The sequence below is a fragment of the Monodon monoceros genome, unplaced genomic scaffold (assembly GCF_005190385.1).
Source record: "Monodon monoceros isolate NGI ecotype Baffin Bay Population unplaced genomic scaffold, NGI_Narwhal_1 Super_Scaffold_11, whole genome shotgun sequence".
Lineage (NCBI taxonomy): Eukaryota > Metazoa > Chordata > Mammalia > Artiodactyla > Monodontidae > Monodon > Monodon monoceros.
The window spans coordinates 8,438,733-8,464,108 of record NW_021703767.1 but is presented as its reverse complement, the minus strand read 5'-3'; the positions used below and the strand labels follow the sequence as shown (position 1 = coordinate 8,464,108).

The 25,376-nt window shown below is 40.2% G+C and overlaps 1 protein-coding gene across 2 annotated transcripts in view; it reads right to left on the bottom strand.

Moving 5' to 3' along the window:
- HLCS (holocarboxylase synthetase) overlaps positions 1-25,376 on the bottom strand; it is a 196,932-nt gene that overhangs the window by 119,451 nt on the left and 52,105 nt on the right. For both annotated transcript variants that reach the window (XM_029214827.1, XM_029214828.1), the window contains exon 6: positions 21,132-21,403. In XM_029214827.1, the coding sequence (XP_029070660.1) occupies positions 21,132-21,403 (272 nt within the window). The remainder of the gene's footprint in view (positions 1-21,131; positions 21,404-25,376) is intronic.

Here is a 25,376-nt window from a genome sequence, read left to right as displayed (position 1 = left end):
TACTGAGTGAGGTAAGTCAGACAAAGAAGGAGAAATATCGTATGATATCGCTTATATGCAGAATCTTTTTTAAAAAAAGGATACAAATGAACTTATTTACAAAACAGACTCACAGATTTAGACGAGGAATTTACGGTTACCAGGGGGATGGGTGGGGGGGGATAGTTAGGGAGTTTGGGATAGACATGTACACACTGCTATATTTAAAACGGATAACCAACCAGGACCTACTGTACAGCACAGGGAATCTGCTCAATATTATGTAAAAACCTAAATGGGAAAATAATTTGAAAAAGAATGGAGGCATGTATAACTGAAATCACTTTGCTGTACACCTGAAACTAACACCACATTGTTAATCAACTATAGTCCCATATAAAATAAAAAGTTAAAAAAAAACATGTCGTACATATATACCGTGGAATATTAATAATGCCATCTGCAGCAACATGGATGGACCTAGAGATTGTCATACTGAGTGAAGAAAGTCAGAGAAAGACAAATATCGTATGATATCGCTTATATGTGGAATCTAAAAAAATGGTACAAGTGAACCTATTTACAAAACAGAAATTGAGTCACAGATGTAGAAAACAAACTTATGGTTACCAAGAGGGAAGGGGGGGATGATAAATTGGGAGACTGGATTGACACATACATGCTACTGTATATAAAAGATAACTAATAAGAACCTACTGTATAGCACAGGGAACTCTATTCTGTGCTCTGTAATGACCTGTATGGGAATGGAATTTAGAAGAGAGTGGATATATGTATATGGCTGTATTCACTTTACTGTAGAGCAGAAACTAACACGACATTGTAAATCGACTACACTGAAATTAAAAATTTGAAAAATACTGATACATTATAGCAAGGATGAAATTTTAGAGTCAACGCTCATATACACATCAGCTAGATTCTACCATTAATATTCTATCCACCCACTTATTACTTTATGCATTTCAACATGAACTGCAGATATTCCCTGTTGATACTTAAGCCAGCATTTAACTAGAGCTCTAAATTTTAGTTTTTATATAAAATTTACCTGGAGTGGTGTTTATTATAAGATCTGCTGGGGTTTGACAAATGTCTACACCTGTTTTACCCGTTTTGGTAAAATAAGAAACACTACCATCACTCACGGGGCTGCCCAGGGCTTTTCCCAGTTGATTTCCACCCCTACCCCGCCAGAGACAATCACTCTCCTGATTTCCTCCCACGAGGTATTAAACTTGCCTGTTCTAGAACTTCATAACACACAGACATACAGCAGGTACTATTTTGTGGAAGGGTTCCTTTATTACGCGTAAAACGTCTGAAATTCGTGCAAGTTGATGCACGTATCAGCAGTCTGTTCTTTTTTGCTGTGTAGTGGTATTCAATTGTATGAATCTGCTACAGTGTATCCTATCCATTCATCTGTTGATGGACTTCTGGGTTGTTCCAGATTTTTAGCTATTACAAATAAAGCTGCCATGAATAATGATGTACAAGTCTTTGTGTAGACACATATTTTCATTTAAGCAAATAACTAGGAGTAGGACTGTTGGGTCAGAAGGAAAAGTACATGTTTGCTTTTAGAAAACAAACTGACATACCGTTTCGTCAAAGTGGTCATACCATTTTACATTCTCACCAGTGATGTGATATTTGGAAATTTTGAGTTATTCCACAGCCTTGCCATTATTTGGTGTGGTTAATCTTTTTATTCTTAGCTACTCTGGTGGGTATGCATATCTCGTGATTTTAATTTGCATTTTTCTGAAGACAGAAAATGTCGAGGATCTTTTCATGTGCTTATTTGGCTGCTGGCATTCTTATTTTGTGAAGTGTTGTTGAAATATTTTAATTGGGCTGTTTGTCATTTTATTATTGAGTTGCAGAAGTTCTTTATATATTACATATACCAGTTTTTGTAAGATATATGTTTTGAAAATATTATCTCCCAGTGTGACTTGTCTATTCATTTTTAATCAGTATCTTCTGATGAGCAGAATATTTTCATTTTTGTGAAGACTAATTTGTCAATTTTTTTCTTCTATGGTTACTGCATTCTCTAACCAGTGTTTGAAACCTCTGACCACCCCCAGGTCATGAAGATTTCTATTTTCCTTTACAAGCTTTATAATTTTTGCTTTGTATTAAGGTCTATGATCCATCTCAAGCCAATTTTAATGTATGATGTAAGGCAGGGATCAAGACTCATTTATTTTCCTATATGAGCTTATATCTAATTATGCCAGCACTGTTTCTTGAAAAGACTTTCCATTCTCCATTGGACTGCTTTGACATCTGTGTCAAAAATCAAACGGCCAATTAAGGGCAGGTCTATTCCTGGGGTATTCTGTTCTACTGATCTATTCTTTTTATTAATGCCAATACCACCCAGCTTTGCTTATCACAGATTTACAGTAAATTTTAAAAGTCAGATAATGTGACTTCAACTTTGTTTTTTTTTCAATTTTTTGGCTGTGTTGGGTCTTCATTGCTTCTTGTGGACTTCCTCTAGTTGCAGCAAGCGGGGGCTACTCTTTGTTGCTGTGCATGGGCTTCTCACTACAGTGACTTCTCTTGTTGCGGAGCACGGGCTCTAGGCGCACGAACTTCAGTAGTTGTGGCACGTGGGTTCAGTAGTTGTAGCTCGTGGGCTCTAGAGCGTAGGCTCAGTAGTTGTGGCACACAGGCTTAGTTGTCCCACAGCATGTGGGATCTTCTCAGACCAGGGATTGAACCCATATCCCCTGCACTGACAGGCGGATTCTTAACCACTACACCACCAGGGAAGTCCTTCAACTTTGTTCTTGTTCAAAGTTATTTTCAATTGTAGAACTCTTATATGTCAATTTTATAAGGAGTTCATACATTTCTACTGATACTACTGCTGTGATTTTTCTTAAATTTGCACTGAATTCATAAATCAATTTAAAGCAAACTGGAACCTTAACAACTTCTGATACATGACCATGGTATCTTTATTTATTGAGATTTTCCTTAATCTCAAAATACTTTCTAATTTCTCTTGTGATTTCTTCCTTGACCCATAGATTATTTAGATGTGTGTTCTTTAATTCTGAAATATTTGTGATCTTCCTAGATACATTTTTTGTTACTAATTTCTAATTTAATTCTGTTGTGGATAGAGAATATACTCTATGTGATTTCACTGTATTTTTACAGAGGCTTGTTTTATGTCCCAGCATACAGTCTCCCTAGGTGAATATGAACCTGAAAAGAACATGCATTCAACTAGGTATAGTGTTCTATACATCAATTAGGTGCAAGTGGTGGATAGTGTTATTCAGATCCTTTTTGTCTTTCATGATTTTTGCTTAGCTGTTCCATCACCTGTTAAAAGTGGTGTTAAATTTCTCAACTACGACTGTGGACTTGTCTATTTTTCTCTTTTAACTCTGTCAATTTTTGCTTCATGTATTTTGAAGCTCTTATTAGATAAACACACACTGTTATGTCTAGTCAATGACTTGACCATTTTATCATTATGAAATATCCCTCTTTATAGTGCATGGTGAGAAAACCATAAGACACTGATGAAAGAATCAAAGATGAACCAAACAGATGGAGAGATACACCATGTTCTTGGTTTGGAAGACTCCTTATTGTGAAAATGACTATATCACCCAAAGCAATCTACAGATTCAATGCAATCCCTATCAAACTACCAATGGCAATTTTTACAGAACTAGAACAAAAAATCTTAATATTTGTATGGAGACACAAAGGACCCCGAATGGCCAAAGCAATCTTGATGGAAAAAAAAAAAAATGGAGCTGCAGGAATCAGGCTCCCTGACTTCAGACTATACTACAAAGCTACAGTAATCAAGACAATATGGTACTGGCACAAAAACAGATATATAGATCAATGGAACAGGATAGAAAGCCCAGAGATAAACCCATGACCTTTGGTCACCTCATCTATGACAAGGAAGCAAGGATATGCAATGGAGAAAAGACAGCCTCTTTCAATAAGTGGCACTGGGAAAACTGGACAGCTAATGTAAAAGAATGAAATTAGAACACTCCCAAACTCCATACACAAAAATAAACTCAAAATGGATTAAAGACATAAATATAAGACCGGACACTATAAAACTCTTAGAGGAAAACATAGGAAGAATACTCTTTGACGTAAATCACAGCAAGATCTTTTTTGACCCACCTCCTAGAGAAATGGAAATAAAAACAAAAATAAACAAATGGGACCTAATGAAACTTCAAAGCTTTTGCACAGCAAAGGAAACTATAAACAAGACGAAAAGACAACCCTCAGAATGGGAGAAAATATTTGCAAACGAATCAACGGACAAAGGATTAATCTCCAAAATATATAAACAGCTCATGCAGCTCAATATTTAAAAAACAAACACCCCAATCAAAAAATGGGGCAGAAGACCTAAATAGACATTTCTCCAAAGAAGACATACAGATGGCCAAGAAGCACGTGAAAAGTTGCTCAACATCACTAATTATTAGAGAAATGCAAATCAAAACTACCATGAGGTATCACCTCACACCAGTTAGAATGGGCATCATCAGAAAATCTACAAACAACAAATGCTGGAGAGGGTGTGGAGAAAAGGGAACCCTCTTGTACTGTTGGTGGCAATGTAAATTGATACAGCCACTATGGAGAACAGTATAGAGGTTCCTTAAAAAACTAAAAATAGAACTACCATACAACCCAGCAATCCCACACCTGGGCATATACCCAGAGAAAACCATAATTCAAAAAGACACATGCACCCCAATGTTTATTGCAGCAGCACTATTTACAATAGCCAGGTCATGGAAGTAACCTAAATGCCCATCGACAGACAAATGGATAAAGAAGATGTGGTATATATATATATATATATGACGGAATATTACTCAGCCATAAAAAGGAACGAAATTCAGTCATTTGTAGAGACGTGGATGGACCTAGACTGTCATACAGAGTGAAGTAAGCCAGAAAGAGAAAAACAAAAATCATATATTAACGCATATATGTGTAATCTAGAAAAATGGTACAGATGAACCGGTTTGCAAGGCAGAAAGAGAGACACAGATGTAGAGAATAAACATATGGACACCAAAGGGGGAAAGCGGTGGGGGGGGAGAAGGGGGAGAGATGAATTGGGAGATTGAGACTGACATACATACACTAATATGTATAAAACAGATAACTAATAAGAACCTGCTGTATAAAAAAATTTAATTTAATTTAAAAAAAAAGAAATATCCCTCTTTAGCTTTCCTAATTGTCTTGAAGTCTGTTTTATTGGAAATTAATGAAGTCACTCCAGCCTTCATAACCTTAGTGTTGGCATGCTATATCTTTTCCTATCCTTTTACTTTTAACCTGTCTTTATAATTAAAGTGTTTCTTAAAGAGAACATATACTCAGGTCTTGCTTTTTCCTTTAAAATCCACTCTAACTTAGTCCATTACCATTTAATGATGGTCTACCATTTTGTACGTTTTTGTTTTTTCCCTTCTATTTTTTTGTTTCTCTATTCCTTTTTCTTTCTTCTTTTTTGCTGCCTTCTTTTAGATTATTTGGATATTTTATCTATTGGCTTCTTAAATATAACTCTTTGCCATGTTTTTAGTGGTTATTCTAAAGATTAAAATATATGTACTTAATTTATGTATCTGCCAAGTATATATTATGCCAGCGGTCCCCAACCTTTTTGGCACCAGGGACTGGTTTCGTGGAAGACAATTTTTGCATGGACGGGGGCGGGGGTGGGGGATGGTTCGGGCGGTGATGTGAGCGATGGGGAGCAGCAGATGAAGCTTCGCTCGCTCGCCTGCTGCTCACCTCCTCCTGTGCAGCCCAGTTCCTAAGACGGGATGGGGACCCCTGTATTATACTATTTCACGTTAGATGCAGTAATGTTGCAATTACATAGGTCCATTTACCACCCCTCCCTGTCCTTTATGCTAGACTTGTCATATGATGACATCAATATAACACAAGATTATGCAGGGTGATGTTATAATTTCCACTTTAAACAGTCATATATATTTTAAAGAAATTAAGTATAAAAAAGTATTTTAAATTTATTCAGATATTTGCCACTTCATTCCTTCCTGAAGGTACAACATTCCATTTGCTGTATTTCCCTTCACCGTCTGGAACGCCCGCCCTTTGGCATTTCTTTCCAGCAGACCTTCACTATTACAAATTGTATTAGCATTCTTTTATCTGAAAATGTATTTTGCCTTCATTGTTGAAGCATATTTTTGCTGGGTACAGAACTCTGGGTTGACAGGGTTTTTTTCCTTTGTGCGCTTTAAAAACATTGTTCCACTCTCTTCTGGTATCCATAATTTCTAAAGAGAAATCCATGAACATTCAAATTATTGTTCCTCTGAATGTAAAGTGTCACTTTCCTCAGATTGCTTTCAGTATGTTCCCTTTATCTTTGGCCTTTAGTGGTTTGTCTAATGATGTAAATAGGTCTATTTTCATCATATTTATCCTCCTCGGGGTTTGCTGAACTTCTTGAACCTGTCAATTTATAATGTCTTTCACCAAACTGGGGGATCATTTAGCCATTATTTCCTCAAATATTTTTTTCTGCCCCGTTCTGTCATTTTTCTCCTTCTGGAAGTCCAATTACACATATACTAGACATTTTGATCTCATCCCACAGGTTCCTGAGGCTCAGCTTATTTTTTTTCAATCTTTTTCTCTCTTCTTCAAATTGGATAATTATTACTGTTCTATTTTCAAGTTCAGAGAACCTGAGAACATGGGGAATATATAATTGAATTTATTATGGCCATCTTTGATGGGTTATTGCAAACTAGACAAAACCTAAAAGAGACATGCCAGTCTAATCTTCAAAGGAAACTGTACTAATGAGAGATGACCTATATACCAGATGAAATTCAAGGAAATACGGAAATTACTATGGTTGAGCACATATTACTACTATTGACACCAGTATAGTAAGGAACTACACTGGCATTTTCATATATACCATTTAATTTAATCCAGATCACAACTCATTCATACAGGTATTATTGCCCATATTTTAATAGTACCGAGGAACAACCAAGTTAAGTAAGCGGTCTCACTAGTAAGCTCAAAAACTTGAACTTAGGACTCCTATTACAGCACTTTCCACCGTACATCTCATTTACAATTTTTCTTAGAAAATCACTAAGAATTAACATGTCAGCCAGTCTGATTTCTTTTTTTAACACCATTAGTATATACGTAGATGTTAGAAGTACGGGGGAGCTAGTATATTAGGATTTCAGCAGCATCTGTTGGAGGTATAGTATTTGGGGCTAAGACTTAAGGCTCTTGAGACAAATCTTTTAAATGCTGCTTCTGCCATTTAACACTTTTTGTGGCTCTGGCCAAGCCATTTAAATTCTCTAAGCAATAGCTCCCTCACCTCTTAAAATGGAAACTATAACATATGTATATCTCATAGGGTTTTGGTAAGGACTGAATAGGAAAAATGCACAGTACCTGCCATGTAGTAAATGCCATATTAATGTTAGGTATTATTACAACATCTCTGTGGACAAAGATGAAATAAATGTAAAATAATTATATAACATAATGAAATACTATAAATAACAAGAAATATTATTAGCCTCGTCCTGTTCAATTTTCCAATTTTTTCCAACTTTCTTCTAGAAAAGAAATATTGTAATGGAATCACTAAAGATTTATACAGAACTGTTGGCTCAAAAAGAAATATGCTTATTATTTATAATAGGAAAACACTGGAAATAACAGGAATGCATTCATAGGAGATTGATTAAATAAATTACGGTCAAACTATATGCACCCAGTGAAAGACATGTTTTCAGCAAACCATTTGATTGAATCAGAAATGCTTATTTCATATACAATATAATCACGATTTTACATATGTGTGTAGGAGGATAAAAGACTACTATGAAATACAGGAAAAGATTAATATGATCTCTTTTTTTAATGAATTTATTTATTTATGTCTACATTGGGCCTTCATTTTTGCACATGGGCTTTCTCTAGTTGCAGTGAGCGCGGGCTACTCTTCATGGCAGTGCACGGGCTTCTCATTGCAATGGCTTCTCCTGTTGCGGAGCACAGGCTCCAGACACGTGGGCTTCAGTAGTTGTGGCACGTGAGCTCAGTAGTTGTGGCTCACAGGCTCTGGAGAGCAGGCTCAGTAGTTGTGGCACACAGGCTTAGTTGCTCCGCGGCATGTGGGATCTTCCCGGACCAGGGATTGAACCCATGTCCTGCATTGGCAGGCGGATTCTTAACCACTGCACCACCAGGGAAGTCCTAATATGATCTCTTATAGGTGGTGAGGTTACAGATAATTTTCATCCCCTTATTATAAGTTATTATATTTCTAAGTTTTCTATAATGAAAAAGAATTCTTTTATAGTTGAAAAATATTTTGAGAAAAATAAATTTGAGTAGTTTTATGCATCGTGACTGGCTTTCTATCAAGGTTTCTGGTCCTTCAAACCTAAAATTTTGATCTCCACCATGGAGATATAAAGAAATGTTTATTACTGAAGATGCTTAGAAAAAAGATGGCATGGAAATAAGGAAGGCCATAATAGCTATCTATAAATATCTTAAACTATCTTAACTAATTAACAAATATCTTAACTGTCATCCGGGAGAAATGTAAGTTTTCTCTATCTGGATCCATGGCCAGATTTCCTTTTTGTTTGTAATAAGATGGGTTTAAAAGGACCCTTCCTGGGAGATAGCACTATCCTATGGTGACTGGAATGAGCTGCCTCAAGTTATAAGAGACCAATACATATTCATTAACTGAAATGAATGGCAGCAATCTGCTCACCATCAGGGTGCTCAGACATCCCCGAAGAGGGCCTCTGGGCAGGAAGGAGAGACTGGCCTTTCAGGCACCTCCCAGTTCTAAGAGTTTTGTGATACACTCTTGGTCTGATTTCAGGCTTAGTTGGTGTCAAATCTTCATTCTATCCCAATTATGACAATATCGTGCTGGAAAATGTTTTCCTGTTTCGTGGCAGTTTTCCAGGTGCCACAGTAAAAAAGTGAAACTGCCTATAATCTTACAAGGACCTGGAGGGAGTGCTCCAAGAAGATCTCTAAGGACCTTAAACACTTGGGAGGTACTTATGCTTTGCATCAAAAAGAAGAGAAGAGAAGACAAGGCAAGGGAACAGAGGAACAAACAAAACGTGAACTAAGGACTACAGGGGGCATTTTAATTGAGCTTCTAAGCAAAAACAAAAACCAATTTCCTGTAAGACAAGCTCTACATACTACATTCACAAGCCTGGTTGGCAACATCCAGGTTTCTTGTATTACCTCCACAAATAACACAGAATGTCAAAAATCAAATTACATTTCATTTTGTTTAAATTCTAAAACGAGAAGGTGCCGTAACATATTTTCAGAAGTAGGATGGGCACTAAAGATTACAAATTTAAAACTCCAGGAAAGCTGGGAGAAAGCCACAGCTTGTATAAATCCTCTACCTCAGACCCCCCACGGTCGTTCAAGCAAAGGTGGTCCATACTTCCCTTCCAGGGCAGATTCTACACTCTCTCTATTAATGAGCCAAGCAAGCTTTCAAGAAACTTCAAAATCTAAAATGTTGGCCAAGACCTCATCCGGGACAACTACATACCTGTCCAACTCCTCCTCTGCCACGCCCACCACTGCCGCTCCACCCACTGCACCTCCCCAAGCACACCTAAGACTTTGGTGAACAGAGGGGCATTCATCACAGCTGAGTTCTTCATTCCATGGTGTCATCTGGCTCTTAGATTCTAGGTGTTTGAAATGGAAGCAATCCCAGCAGAGATTTTTCCTCTCAAATACTGCTCATCTCTAATTGGAGACATTTGAATAACCACCTGGATGATCACCCCCCCCCCCAAGACAAAAGCTGCTTAGTTTAACAAGCGTATGGAACCCACCCAGGTTTCTCTGGGTTCCAGAAGGGAACCACAGTTACTCAGTCACCACAATTATTAGTCTGGAGAAGTCTTGAAATTCTGAATGATGCTGAGTTTTATGAATAATACACATATACTTTGACGTGACACCTAACAACCAAAGAAACATGGTGTAATCCATTTGACTGCACGGTACTCCTACAGAAAGCATAAAGAACTTATCTCATGAGAGATAAACTTAAGTCCCCACTGCCTTAAATCCTTTGGGAATGAGGCAGGGTATAAGAAGACCAACCAGTCGGCCTGCCATTAAGATATAACTCCAGACACAGAGAACAAACGAATGGATACCAGGGGGAAGGGGGGGCAGGGGGATGAATTGGGAGATTGGGATTGACATATATACATTAGTGATACTATGTATAAAATAGATAACTAATGAGAACCTACTGTATCGCACAAGGAACTCTACTCAATGCACTGTGGTGACCTAAATGGGAAGGAAATTCAAAAAAGAGGGGATATATGTATCTGTATAGCTAATTCACTTTGTTGTACAGTAGGAACTAACTCAACATTGTAAAGCAACTATACTCCAATAAAAATTAAAGAAATAAAAAATAAAGCATATGCCTATTAAGAAAAATAAAAGATATAACTCTCCCCAGTCAGCTGGGCCTGAGTGTTGGTTCTAAGGACTTTGGCCAGTGGTCTTGACACCCATGCCCTAAGGAACCTAGGCTCCCCAGCCCCATTTGCACAGCAGGGTATTTCATTTGAAAGGGGCTTTATTGCTTTGAAAAGAAAATTAAGCCATGGATCTAGTACAACCCTCCCATTTTACAGAGGCCCAGAGAGGTTGAGTGCTCCACCCAACGTCACAAAGCTGGTGCGTCAAAATGACAAAGTTACAGCCTAAGTTTCCAGGGTTGTTGACACTGCCACCCTACTGTGTAGTTTCATTTTTAAGTAAATTTTATATACTCATATTATCCAATTTTAAACTGTGAAAACTACATTAGCATCCAGGTGACCTCTGGAAAAAGGTAGGTGCAGACCTCACCATAATTCCTTCCCCTTCTCTTGTCTCCCCTACCCTTCGCACATCTCAAGGAAATACTTCCCTGCCAGGCGATGACTTCATCACTTTCCTTCTCACTAATTTGAATACTCTTGTGGCAGAGCCAAACAAAAAATGAAAATGATGAATGACTCCCTGTGCAATGCAGAAAAAATGTGGTGTTTGGGATCTCAACGTGATGGAATACCCCTCATGCAGAAACAGAACATGCTTCTACCCAAAACAAAAAAAGCAAAAACAAGGGTGTTTCAGAGCTTCAAGTATGTCTGGCCAAATGGTAGGTGTGCAAAAAATTTTAAAGGAGCAGATGAACGCAAATCAACCCTCACCTCGAAAACAGGTAAGTGTTTTATTTGAAAGAAAAACAGAAGTTTTTCTAAGTAAATCACAAAGCAAAGTCAGGGGAGAAATGGTAATAGGGGAGAGGGATGCTGAATAGGTGCAAAGAGATAGCTGCTTGATTGTCTAACACATTTACAGATTTTTACCAAGATACATTTTTTAACCCAGAGCTCAGCCTCCATCTTCTCACCGCATGTATACCAGTGAGCAGGCAGACTTGAATTATCTTGAACACTAAATTCTAATAATATTTAAATTTTTTTCCACATATAAATTAATGTTAATTCATAAACTGAGTTTTTGGGTTTTTTCTGTGTTTAGCAAAGTGTTTAATTTTTAATTGATATATATTTGAGACATAACACTGTGTAAAATCAAGGTGTACATGTTAATTTGACACATTTATATATTGTAGTATCACTGCCATTGTAGCAATTATTAGCACCTCTATCATGTTACCTAATTATCATTTCTTTTTAGCGACTGGAATAATTAGGTTCTGGTCTCTTGCAAGTTTGATGATTATAATACAATATTGTTGTCTACATCCACTATACTGTGCGTTAGATCTCTACTCGGTGCAAGTCTATATCCTTAAGAAACATCCACTCTATAGCCCCCCACCCTCCAGCTTCTGGTAACCACCACTTTACTCTCTGTTCTTATGAGTTTGGCTTTTTTAGATTCCACATATAAGTGATATCATACAGTACTTGACTTCCTCTGTCTGACTGACCTCACTTAGCATAATGTCCTCAAGGTCTAGCCATATTGTCATCGAACCAAGTTTTTAAAATGCTGTTTTCTTGTCGTACATCTCTTGCTGCGTTAGAACCTTGGAACATATTCTCAGTCTTCATTTTTGCTATTTCCAAACAGGTGGCCATCAGCAGTCTCCATACGGGAAAAGCGCCCATCTTAGTCGGTAGGCAAAGGGGAGATTAAACCAGCACTTGCTGACCACCCACCCAGTCCATGTCAGAAGCTGTGCGACAGGCTTTACACTTCACTATTCCCTTTGACCCCTGCGACATGAGTGGCACCCCTGAATGGGCATCACTACAGTTTATACATTTTAAGATAAGAAGTCATGAAATTCGTCTAGGCCAGTAGCCAAGGCCTGTGCTGCTGTCAGCAGCCCATGCTGGCCCGCCCAGTGCAAGGCATATTCTAAGAAGCTCACTCTGGGTACCCCAACGTCATTTAAATGGCCCTGTGGCTAAGAAATAACTCCTTTACACTCTACAACTGCAGCAGAAAACGCCCCACCCATCAGAAGACTCAACTCCCTTCTAAACTATAGTTAATAGTCTTGGCTTTCTCCCTAAGATAAATCCAGACTGAGGAAAAGAAACTTGCCTGTCGCCATCTTTATTGACTGCCTTTTCTAGCCACAGACCTTGCTTTACCTTGCATTACCTTTTGTGGTCTTTTATTACTGTTTAACTATAACAGAGACATTTAGACTATATCAAATATAAAATCAAGCACTCCTACAGAGTAATAAATATCAGAGATGTTTAAGGAAATTCAAGAGAATGAAACAATATCAAATCCATGCATTCTGACTGACACAAAAGGTTTAGGGCTCTCGAGGAAGATATAGGTAATGCACAAGGCATACCCATGGGACTGATAATTACATTCAAATTGCTGAAGTTTTGGCTCTTTTGAGCTGACACTTGTTACCTATGAAAATGATAAAGTATTAAGTTCTAAATAAAAAGTTAGGTTAAAAAAAGAGAGAGAGAGAACTGGCTGCACATATTTTAAGGGAAACGCAGAGACAGTCAACTATGTTTTCTCATCTTTCAAGAAAAGCTGGACTCAAACAAAACATTTTTCCCAAAACAATAACCAGTGATGAGCCATTGTGCTGCTAGTATGATGAGAAAAAATTGTCAAAATCTTCAACAAAAGCTCAACCCCAAGAAAACGCACATCACGCTCTTGAGCCAAGTTGACACTGATTTGTTTCACGGGTGCTCACAGCACCGCCACTGGAACAATGCATTGGTCAAAAAAGGTCAAAAAGAAAAAAAGAACAGTATCTAAAGCTTAAATAATAAAGAGAGATCAATAAATATGAGCTATGCTCTAAGAGCTTTGCAGATGTATTTCAGTACAGCCTCACCCTATCCTGGAGTGGAATGCAGGCTTCTGGAGGGAAGGTCCCACATCTACTGTATCCCCACTGGGTGCCAGGGCCTAGTGCAGAGTCCTGCACATAGCTGGTGCTGAAGAGAAATTAGCAGAGTGACTGAACTTGGAAAGGAAAGAAAATTAAAAAGCTGAGACTATTGCCAGCTACTTCATACAGATAAGGAAATGGAAGGTTGAAAGGTTACTGATTTGCCCAAGGTTATTCATGCAGTAAAAGGTGGAACTGGGATTCCAATCCAGGGCAGCAATACTCCATCCTAAGCTCTAAGCCCCTAGGTCAAACCAAGATACTTCATCCTCAGTCATGTGAAATGAGTGAACGTGGGGAACTACGCAGTTTCTACAAATACCTCCCACAATGGATACCCTACCATAGGATCTATTTTTTACCTGAAAGTCTGGTATACCCTTGAAAGATTAAGACAGTCACCCACCACTGAGAACGTGCAAAAGACTGTGCTGGGAGTTTGGAGAACGGTTCCAGGGGAAGGGCTTCCACTGTGTTCCGGACCACAGGAGAACCAGAACGATGGCTGGGTGGCTTGTCCAAGCGCCCCTGAAGGGTTTCATCACCCGCACGGCATCAGCTTGATGGTCACATTCAGTCTCACTCTTCCGTACCGTAAAACTTGGGACCTTTCAGGTTGTTAAACGTTGTTCAACATTGAGAGAAAGACAGAAAGAAGGTCCAATTCTAGTGAAGATGCTATCTTAATAGAACACACTGTTAGCCATCACAAAACGGCAAGCATCATAATGTTTGCCTTACTTAAAAAAAATTAGTTACAAAAATGTAAAAATAAACATCCTAGAACACTAAAAAGTAATATGGAGACATTTCAGAAAAATAACAGGCCATTTTATAATTCAATTCCAGGAGCTTGGCATGTGAAAGGTTAACTTATTCAGGTGTGGAATTGAGACCAAAAAAAAGCATTTGATAGAGAACTGGCCAGAATAACTCTTTAGTCATGACCACTAGAGTCAAAGGCTAGAGTTATATTCTAAACCTTAATTTAGAAGTAAACATTAAAATGAAGGTTTCTTTAAAATTCTCCAATAATTTTCACTTTAAAAGTACCAAATTGGCCTATAAAAAGCTCACACTAATTATTCCAAAGCAATCAACTTCTTAAAAACCCTTTATTTCACAATTAGGCTAACATCCCATTAATTTGGGACACTTACCAATGTATTTATTCTTTGCTCATTACCTATGTGCACATTAAGAGTGCACCAATAACACAATACAGGCATTAATATGTAAAACATCAACAAAAGCCATCTGGAAAGCTAATGAATAATCAAGGGATTTCAAATTAAACTACAGAATTTTCCCTTAGAATCTCTAGGACAACACTGTCAAGTTCAATCTACTCACTCCGCCTCCAGAATCAATTTTTCAAACCTTATGACAGGTCTAATCGCTTCCACCTGTGTCTCCAGCTTGACTCTTGACTGGCATGCTACCAGCCAGGGTGGAAATGTAGACAAAGACCCCTATTAGGATCCGGCTGTTTCTCTACTGTGAGGTCACTCAGCCATTAAATTAGTTCCAGTCCAATTTCTGTCCTCTCAGGCCTCAACTTCTGGGGAGGAGGGTGCACAGTAGAGCGAGTTAGGGGAGCAGAATCAGAAGGGAAGAAAGGCAGAAAGAGATGTTTGGGACTGACTAGACACGTATGCATAGAGGTGAAAACCTGGGACTGGCCCCAAATTGTGAAACAAAAATACCGTCTCTCTTAAATGATGCTGGCTATTCTCCCCAGTGCAATTTCCCCCAAATATATTTTTAATGACTTTATGGGACTGCTTTCCATTTCTTTCCCTTTGCTTGTAGAAAGTCAACTGTTTCCAAAGCAAGTTTTCCTCAACTAACATGAAGCTAGTTCACAAAACCATTTCAGCCCTCTAAAGGCACTGGAGGCTACTGAGAGCCAGAAAGGCTTGGCGGGGTATAGAATTCTGACTCCAGGATCATTTGATCAAAGAGCCTGGGGTGTGTCTAGCGCCCAGGTCTCACAGTTAAGAAAAGCAAGGCCCAGGAGGGTGAGACTGTCAAGGTTACATAGATAGTTGGTGATAAAGTCTTAAGTTCCAGCATTTCCCTACCAGACTGTGAGCTTTAGGCATTAGGGACAATGCCTGACACAGTAACTGCTCCAAAAACTTCACTGATCAGTCTACTTCTCTCCCAGCAACGTGCTTTCTGCTGCGCCTACTTCTCTCTTTCTGCCCGAACTACCAGGCTCAGACCAAGGGTGCAGAGATCTGTATGAACTCACTGTGCACTGGGATCTGCATCTTCCAACGCACTGTGAGGCAAGGACAGTACACTCCCCATCATTCTCTCTCCAGTGCCTAACACAGTGCCTGGCGTACGGCAGGCACTCCGTAAATGCTTATTCCATGTATGATGAAGGCAAACTTAAGCCTGAAAAATCAAAGGACTTAAAACAATGGTTAGAAGATAAACTTCCGTAATAAAGGAATCTAAGTTACTCTTTACAAATAAAAAGTAGCCCATCCGTGGCCAGTTTAGTCGGGATGTACAAATATGCAAAGGGAATCAGTATAAACAAGTTTGTGTTCATCTGGCTCACCACACACTGTGGCTTCACACATAAGTTGCTTCGATACCCGACAGAGGCTTGGTGCAAGTCGTCAAAAAAGACACTATTGGGCTTCCCCGGTGGCGCAGTGGTTGAGAGTCCGCCTGCCGATGCAGGGGACACGGGTTCGTGCCCCGGTCCAGGAAGATCCCACATGCCGCGGAGCGGCTGGGCCCGCCAGCCATGGCTGCTGAGCCTGCACGTCCGGAGCCTGTGCTCCACAACGGGAGAGGCCACAACAGTGAGAGGCCCGCGTACCGAAAAAAAAAAAAGATACTATCAGTCAAATAAAAGACGATTCCACAACTGTCACAATGACTCAGTTACCCTAAACCCAGTGCTCCAAGGTCTAGCTTTCCCCCTTCCCTCCTTCCCCACAGATGAGGGCCAATCATCACTCATCAGGAGATTGAACAAGATGTGCAGCACTCCTGACCAAACCAGGGCAGGGGGCACCTGGAGGTGCTTGTCCAGGAGTGACGAGGGATGAGCAGTGGCCCATCCACACCCCCTTGTCTGGAAGGCCCGACCAACAACAGCTCACAGTTTCAAATGGCTTCCTGGGTCTGTAGCTATAGGACTGACCATGGAACACAGTAAAGTTCACTGGTCCAGACAGTGTACTAAACCCATACCCCTGGGTCTCTACCAGCCAGCTGAGCTAACTGGTCAGAGGGAAACCTACCAGGAAATAACACAGGAGGAAAAAAAAGAAAGACTGCCTAAGTCAATCAAAACCAGCATTTCATCCAAAAGGTGTTACCCTGACAACAGAGTAGAAAATGCATTTCATGGTCAGAAATATGTGTCAGAAAAAAGGACTGGGATGCGGGATACAGGGTAAAATTACCTCTTCCAACCAGACTTGGTTGGGTGGCACAGCCAAGTCAGACTATCGAGGAAACATCACTCATTCACATGGTTTTCGCTTTTTATTTTTGGAGGGGGAGTCCACAGTACCTTGACGTAATCGGCAAGCAACTCCCGTACTTCCCTCCACCACTCCTCCCCACCAGAGCTCTTTCCCCTCCACAGAACCACTAACATAGCTTTAAAATTCACAGGGTGGGGCAGGAGGTGATGGTAGTGGTGGTTCATGTCTTCAAGACCAGCACGCTCCCTTATCCAGAGATCAAATGAAAGCTTTCAATGCCACCTCAGTGCCACAGTAGTTTAAGCTGGGTTTGTGGTCAAAGAAGAAAATATATCCTCCAATAATTTGTTAAAAGAAAAATTTCCAAATCCTCCTGGATTTATAATAACACAAGAAAAATACCTGTAATGGCACTGAACAAGCAGTGAAATAAAACCAGAGTTACCTGTCAAATAATTATTTCTACCTATGATTTTAAATTTTGCAAGCACTGGGGCCATCATAATGTATATGCTACCTAAAGGCCTCCTGCTATTTTTTTAGGAGTCCAACACACAGAAAGTACATGCTTGTTTCAAAGACTTCTAAGCATTCTCTACTACCTACCTCCTCTCCTCCTTGGTAACAGAACCCTAATATCCAGTGGATTCATGGGTGCCAAGTATAAAGACCACAGTTATTTCTTAGCCTTCTTTGTAGGTTAATATGGTCATGTAACTAGGTTCTAGCCCTGGGATATAAACAAAAATATCATGAGCAACTTCTGAAAGAGTCCATAAAGAATGGGGGTGGGTTTCCCTGGTGGCAAAGTGGTTAAGAATCTGTCTGCCAATGCAGGGGACACGGGTTCGAGCCCTGGTCCGGGAAGATCCCACATGCGGCGGAGCAACTAAGCCCATGCGCCACAACTACTGAGCCTGTGCTCTAGAGCCCACGAACCACAACTACTGAGCCTGCGTGCCACAACTACTGAAGCCCGTGCCTAGAGCCCGTGCTCCACAACAAGAGAAGCCACTGCAGTGAGAAGCCAGCGCTCCACAACGAAGAGTAGCCTGCGCTGGCCACAACTAGAGAAAGCCCGTGTGCAGCAACGAAGACCCAATGTGGCCAAAAATAAATAAAAAATAAAATTTTAAAAAATATTAAAAAAAAAAAAAGAATGGGGGCACACGCTACTATCCCCTCTCCTTCTGCTTACCGGCTACAATGAGATGGAATATAAATGAGTGGGTCGCCTCTTGGACCACTTGCTGAGGGTGACAGAGCAACTCAACTGGGTCCTGGACACTGTGAGCCACACTCGGCCCTAGGCTGTCCATCTCAGTCCATCTCATATACAGTAAAAAACTTCAATCCTATTTAAGCCACTTTAATTTGGCAGATCACTGTCTCACACAGCTGAACCTAACCCCAACTGACCTAGAAATTGGTACCTGAATGGGATGTGCTAGGGCTTAGATCTTGTGCTCATCATAAGAAACAGGCCTAAAAATGCAGATGGGATCTGGGCGGGGGCAGCTGGCAAGGACATGGGTCTCACAGGTTCACCGCTAATGAACACTGTCATGCAGCAGCAAAGCATTCAATCGAGGCCTGGCCTTCGGTAGCTTGGGAGGTAGACCACACGTCTGTTAGAAGCTGTATCATTATAGGGAAAAGCTCTGAAAACAAAATGTCAGTGTTTATCAGAAATAGGAACAATTCCACATACTATAAATTCTGTTACCTAGCATTCTACACACTGGTGTGATGTATGAAATTAGTCGATACATATAAAGTACATAAAAGCAGTGTATGGAATATAAAAGCTTTCAATACCTATTAGCTACTATTATTGTTGTTATAACCACAACAATATACTGTTTCCATAAGAGTAGCTCATTTATAGGATCAAATATAATGTTAGCTGTAGAAATGTCTTCACTCTTCCTCTTAGAAAATAATAATATGTTTCATTTACCTATCTCCTGACCCCTTTGTGGATAATTCTGGGAGCTTTTTGACACCAAGGTGACCTCTTCAAGTTCCTTGTAAAAAAAGGCTACAGCCGCCCAGGAACCTCTCCCCAGCCTCGCTGACTCAGTAGGCTGCAGTGAGTACCTTTCTCTTAGTGTTAGGAAGGAACCCACGTGTGCGGTGGAAGAGGACATCTATGCTAAGTCATGGTGGAAGGCGCCTGCTTATTCACCGCCTGCTCTGTGCGAAGCAGAGCTTCATCAGTAATCATCAAAGCCATTTTACCACCCACACTCTGGAGACTAGACAAGAAAAGAAACAAAGATTCCTAAATGCTCTTTGGAAAAGCTGAAATGTTTCTCTTTTGTAAAAATAACAAGCTTTAACCCTACAGAAGTTTCCCAACTCCACTATTGTCGAGCTCAAGCACACTTTTACAGACCCAAGTTGCTTAAGGTGGAATTTTCATTTTTCAAAAAAAGTTCAATATCAAAACTGAACTTACAGATAGTCAAGCGTAATAAAACTGTTATTTACACGGCATTTCTTTTCCATCCCACAACACAGCCTCACCGGGGTATAAGGAAACCCAACCATACGATTACACAGGAGCCTCGGTCTACCCACCCTAGCAAGGCACTCACAGCCCTCTTGGTAATACACTGCCCAAACTCAATAGCGATAATCTCAAAGTTTCAAGATTTCCCCAACACAAAATATTCTTCACTGTTGTCCACAAAAACAGCCAAAATGGTCTGGAAGCGCCAACGCTTTTCCATCTGAATTTCACCTCCCAAAATCTCTTGTTAAATATTGTGTCTCATTTTTTATTTGGAAAATATGATTATAATGGGTCACCTTTTCGATATAGTTCACTGCAGTAACAAAAGATTATCACAGAATTTGTACAAGCGAGTAATAACTGCTCCATACAAATACAGGTGTTTTCTTCTCTACAGGGATTCAAGGGATTGGCAGGGGGAGGGGAGTAGAGGCAGGAGAGGATGGGAACACTGGAAAAAAAAAAAAGTACCTATGACAACACGACACAACTCGGGCAACAAGAACTGTTCATTACCATTGCTCACATTCCCCTTCTTACTTCACCTCCTCACTCTGCTCATTCCCCCATAATACTAATGCTTTTCCTACATCCTATACGTACACTAAAATTGCCATTTCCATGACCGTGAGTATGACAGTCATGAAATCCTAAAATGATCTCATCAGTTTCTATCAACATACTAGCAAATCCAGAAATTATTGTTAAGAAGAAAAGCCAAAATACTTCCACACGTTCCATATGTTGAACTATGTATCTGACTAATTGTGCAGTCCCGCAGGTGGAAGTGTCTAGAAACTAAATGGGGGGCTGGGGGGGTGGAGTCTTACATTCCTTAAATATTAGTCCCATGTTGAAGGAAGATGCTTTTCTTATTCACTCCCTCTATAACCCTCCTTTTTAAACTATCTATCTCAACATAAGAGTATTACCTAATACTGACTAATTTGGAGTTTAAAAATTCCTTTCATCTGTTTTCCATTTTTAAACCTTTAATCAAAGTCCATGAAACAGAAGGAATAAAAAGGAAAAGTTGCAATAAGAGTAAATTTTGAACATCCAAATGGGATTACAGAGCGCTTTAAAAATGCATTGGATAGGAACATACCAAAACAGGTTTTCAAAGTACAAAGCTCTAATTTATTTAATTTAACACAGCTTACATGTCATTCAAATTTGCTATCCTAATGCTCCTGCAAAACATCTTAAACTGGTTATAACATCTTAACACTGATTATAACAACACAAATGTAAAGCGGTAACATGAACACCCGTGCCACCTGCTAAACATCTTTTTTCCTAATGTTCTTCTTTCCAAAGACATTCTGAAAGGCCAGATTAAAGGAAGAGAGTCACAAGGCACAAAAATCCCCCATTCTTTAAAACACAAATCTTTGACCAAAGAACTTTAATTTCTTTTCCTACATTTTAACTCCTCTAGGACAGGGTACTCCCATCTTGCTAGCGCTTTATTAAGAGTTATCGTTCTAAATCTCTATCCCTCTCACCCAGCACTGGTTAGAGAGAACCTCTCACCCAGCACTGGTTAGAGAGAACGATCAACATAACTGGATTCCTCCAAGCAGGTAGAGAAGCCAGCCTGGCCAGAACTTACCCGTCCAGAAGACTCATTGTGGTGGTTGTCACTTCAGCAAACAGAATTACTTTTCCAAGTTTCTTTGTCTGCAAATTTTGTTGGTAGATCTCAAAGTTAAAATTTTCTGATGAGAAGGTCTCTATGTCAGTCACCACAGGTATAGCAGATGGGGTGATTTCTATTTCAGACGTGTAGGATGAAACGAATTTAAGGGAGAGCTTGCTAGATTTTATTACTCCTTCAGCATCCACATGTTTCCCCAGCCACTGCATAAGAGGATCCCGGATTTCCTGTGTCATAAAGAAAGAAATGGAAAGGTCATAATTTGGCATTATGTTAGACGATGGTAGCTTTTCCTTAAAATGCCATTTTGGTAATATAAGAACGTCCTAATTCATGACCAATAAAAGCTAGATTAACATAGTCTGAACATATAAACTATTATACAATAGACAATAAGTAACTAAATATACCTATATTATAAAAATAAACTATTCAGAAACCAAGATCCAGGGAAATAAGTACATTTCTATCCTACACTAACTATATCCTAAATTCTCAAAAGTCCTCTCCAGTTCTAGAGTTCATTAGTGATTCTCTAGTCCTCTATGAATTTTACAGAAAATTTATAACTTTATATTTCCACCCTCAAGGAAATTCATTATCTCATCTGGGGAAATAAAAACCTAGGTGAAAAGTCACAGAAGACAAAGTACTAAGATACTAGAGAATTCGCTCTCAGCCTCTGCAGGACCTCCACCTCCTCTCATAGACAAGCTGACCATCACCAGCCACTGACGGGTTACCAACAGTGAAAGTAACGGGGTACCCAAAGAGGCTTTTCTCTTTGCCTCCCCAAGGAGGGGAGGGCAGAACTACAGGAGATATTATCTAACCTAGTACAGAGCTCTCTACCCACCCTCCCAAGAGGCTGCAACTTCCTCTTGCACCCTGAAAGCCCCAGAGGCCTCCTCCTGGGGTGGAGCATCAGGGAGTTGGGGGGAGTCAGCATCCTGAGAGGCCAGAGCAAAACATACTAAAATCTGTCAGTCACAGTAAATGCTGATCTGGACTCCTGGGCCACCTTCATGCAAATGCCAGGCACTTCCAAAGAGGAGATGAGTCCTTCTGTTAATATCAGGAGTCTGTCCCAAAGCTCCACGTGCCTAAGAGAAGCAGCTTCAAAGATGAAATGTCATTTAGCTAAATTCTATTAATGAAGCTTTAAAACTCACTTCCAATTTGCAGAAAATACACAGGTTAGAGGAACAAGTTAAATGGCTTCAAAGGAAGTGATGAGAAGAAACCCAGAGGGTGAGACATATTACAGCACAAGAATCTTCAAGTGTGTGTGTGTGTGTGTGTGTGTGTGCACGCACACACACGCACGTGCTGGCGCAGAGCGTCCAGGCAGTCCTGGGAGTCCACTTCTGCAGGCGGCAAGGAGGCAGAAGAGGATGACAGGGCGGTAAAAAGAGGGCTGAGAAGTAACCAACAGCCTGTCTCGGGAGGGAGAGAAACTGTAGACCCCGAGGACAAAACACTGCCAAGGAATTTTCTCTCAAGGAAAAAGAAGAATGGGACAGTGGCTACAGGGAGGAATGAAGTCAAAACAGGTTTTGTTTGGTTATTAAAGGAGAGAAATAACAGCATGATTTTTTTTTTTTTTTATGACAGTGTGAGTGGTCCTATGGAGAAAAGAAAACAGGTAAACAGGTAAGGGGTGGGGCCTAATGATCAAGCTGAGAGGTCGGCCTTGAAAGCAGAGCTCTTTATCCATTGGGATGGGCAGGATTCACATCACCTCTGGGGACATCAGCCCAGCTTCCCCACTGGATCGCAGCCCTCCCTCACCGCTTGCTGGCTACACAGCCAGCCCTGGGAATTGATCTACACTGCCACCACCCTGCTCCAAAGCCACCCACAGTTGGGAGTCCTGGCGCTGGGTGCTGGTGATATCATCTTCTGATTCCTTCTATCTTCTCTATAAATAGGAAGAAAGAGGCTCAGCCAAGAGTGAAAAGGAGGAAGGAGGTGCTGGAGGTTTGAGAAAGGAGAGTGAGAAAATGAAGGAAGCAGGGAAAATCGTATGCGCAAGCAGAAGCATTCAAGGTTCATCTAAGGTTAGTGCTTCTGAATTCAGAGTGAGCAGTCGGCATGATTTTCTGCTTTTCTGCAGCCACACACAGCTACATGCTATATGAGACAGGCACAGGGGTGATCCTGCTCGAACGAGCACCAGAAAAGTCATTGGAAGAGGTCAAGCTGAAGTGAGCCACCAGGAGTTACAGCACTAACTTTCCATCCTTGCACAAAGAACCAAGAAAAATTTTAAATGGAATATTCCCTGTTCACCATTAATTCTTTAATATACACTCTACTGAAGTAAGAATAAAAATGAATAAATTATAAAAGTAACCCCCTGTTATGTGCTGAATGTTTGTATCCCAAAAATTCATATGTTGAAATTCTAATTAATCCCCAAGACGATGGTATTTGGAGGTGGGGCCTTTGGGTATGATTAAGTCATGAGGGTGGAGCCCTCATGAATGGGATAGTACCTTTAAAAAACCAATCCCAGGGGGCTTCCCTGGTGGCGCAGTGGTTGAGAGTCCGCCTGCCGATGCAGGGGACACGGGTTCGTGCCCAGGTCCGGGAGGATCCCACATGCCGCGGAGCGGCTGGGCCCGTGAGCCATGGCCGCTGAGCCTGCGCGTCCGGAGCCTGTGCTCCACAACGGGAGAGGTCACAACAGTGAGAAGCCCGCGTACCGCAAAAAAAATAAATAAACAAAAATAAAATAAAATAAAAACCAATCCCAGGACTTCCCTAGTGGCGCAGTGGTTAAGAATCCCCCTGCCAATGCAGGGGACACACGTTCAAGCCCTGGCCCGGGAAGATCCCACATGCCGCAGGACAACTAAACCCGTGCGCCACAACTACTGAGCCTGCGCTCTGTAGCCCGCGAGCCACAACTACTGAAGCCCGTGCACCTAGAGCCCGTGCTCCACAACAAGAGAAGCGACTGCAATGAGAAGCCCACACGCCGCAACGAAGAGTAGCCCCGCTCACCGAAACTAGAGAAAGCCTGCATGCAGCAACGAAGACCCAACGCAGCCATAAATAAATAAATTTATTTTTTTGAAAAAAAGGCAATCCCAGAGAGATCCTTCACCCTCTCCACCAAGTGAGGACATAGCAAAAAGATGTTTGCCTGCAACCTGGGAGAGGGCCCTCACCAGAACAACCATGCTGGCACACTGATCTCAGACCTCCAGCCACCAAAAGTATGAAAAATAAGTGTCTGTTGTTTATAAGCTGCCCAGTCTATGCTATCCTGTTTTAGCAGCCTGTATTGACTAAGACACCCCCAAACCTCAAACCTGGCCATTAGTTATAACCAACTCTGCTCCTTAAACTTTAGTCAATGCCCTTAAAGTATAAAGCGAACAAATCCAAATTTCCTTCATCACATTCCCCAGAACAGCTGGATTTCACAAGGGCACTGCACAGGCTAAAGATACATCAGGGAATAGGTTAAATCATAAAAAAAGAGAGGGAAATAATCTGAACAATAAACACTTCTTAACTAACTTCAGTTTTCATTAACTCATTAACTGTTTCATTAAGAGTTTTCATTAACTCATTAACTGTTTCATTAACAGTTTTCACTAACATTAAAGCAAGAATTAAACAGTTACTTAGCAGGCGTAGGCAATGTGAATCCCCCATTCAAAGTCTATGAAAATCAAGATAAAACCAAAAAGAAACAGCTAGCACCAGGTAGACCTTTCAGACAGGAATAAAGCAGGGAATTTCCTATGGAGCAAATTATCCAACTGGCCATCTATATATCATTCAACTAATAAATTGTTTGTTTTTGAAAGCAACACTTAGAGATGCACAAATATGCAAAATAAATTAAAATTGATGTAAGCAAGGTATATGAGAGTTTTTTTTTTTTAATACTTCTTTCATATAATATTTCAGGACTTAATCAGAGCCAAGTAAGTTATTCAGAAAAAAGAGAATCTAAAAAGATATAAAACAAGGCATGGAACTTATTAAGAAATATAACTGTATACCACCTATAATTCTCCTAAATATTTATATTCACAATAGTCAAATGCAACTGTAAGCTGTCAAGTAAAACCGAGTACACATGGGTCGCCCATCCCCGTTATCCCTAGACAGGAGAATAAAACTCTGGTCACAAGAAGTATCAAAATTACTACCTGTTTGATGCAAATCTGCCTGGTATGT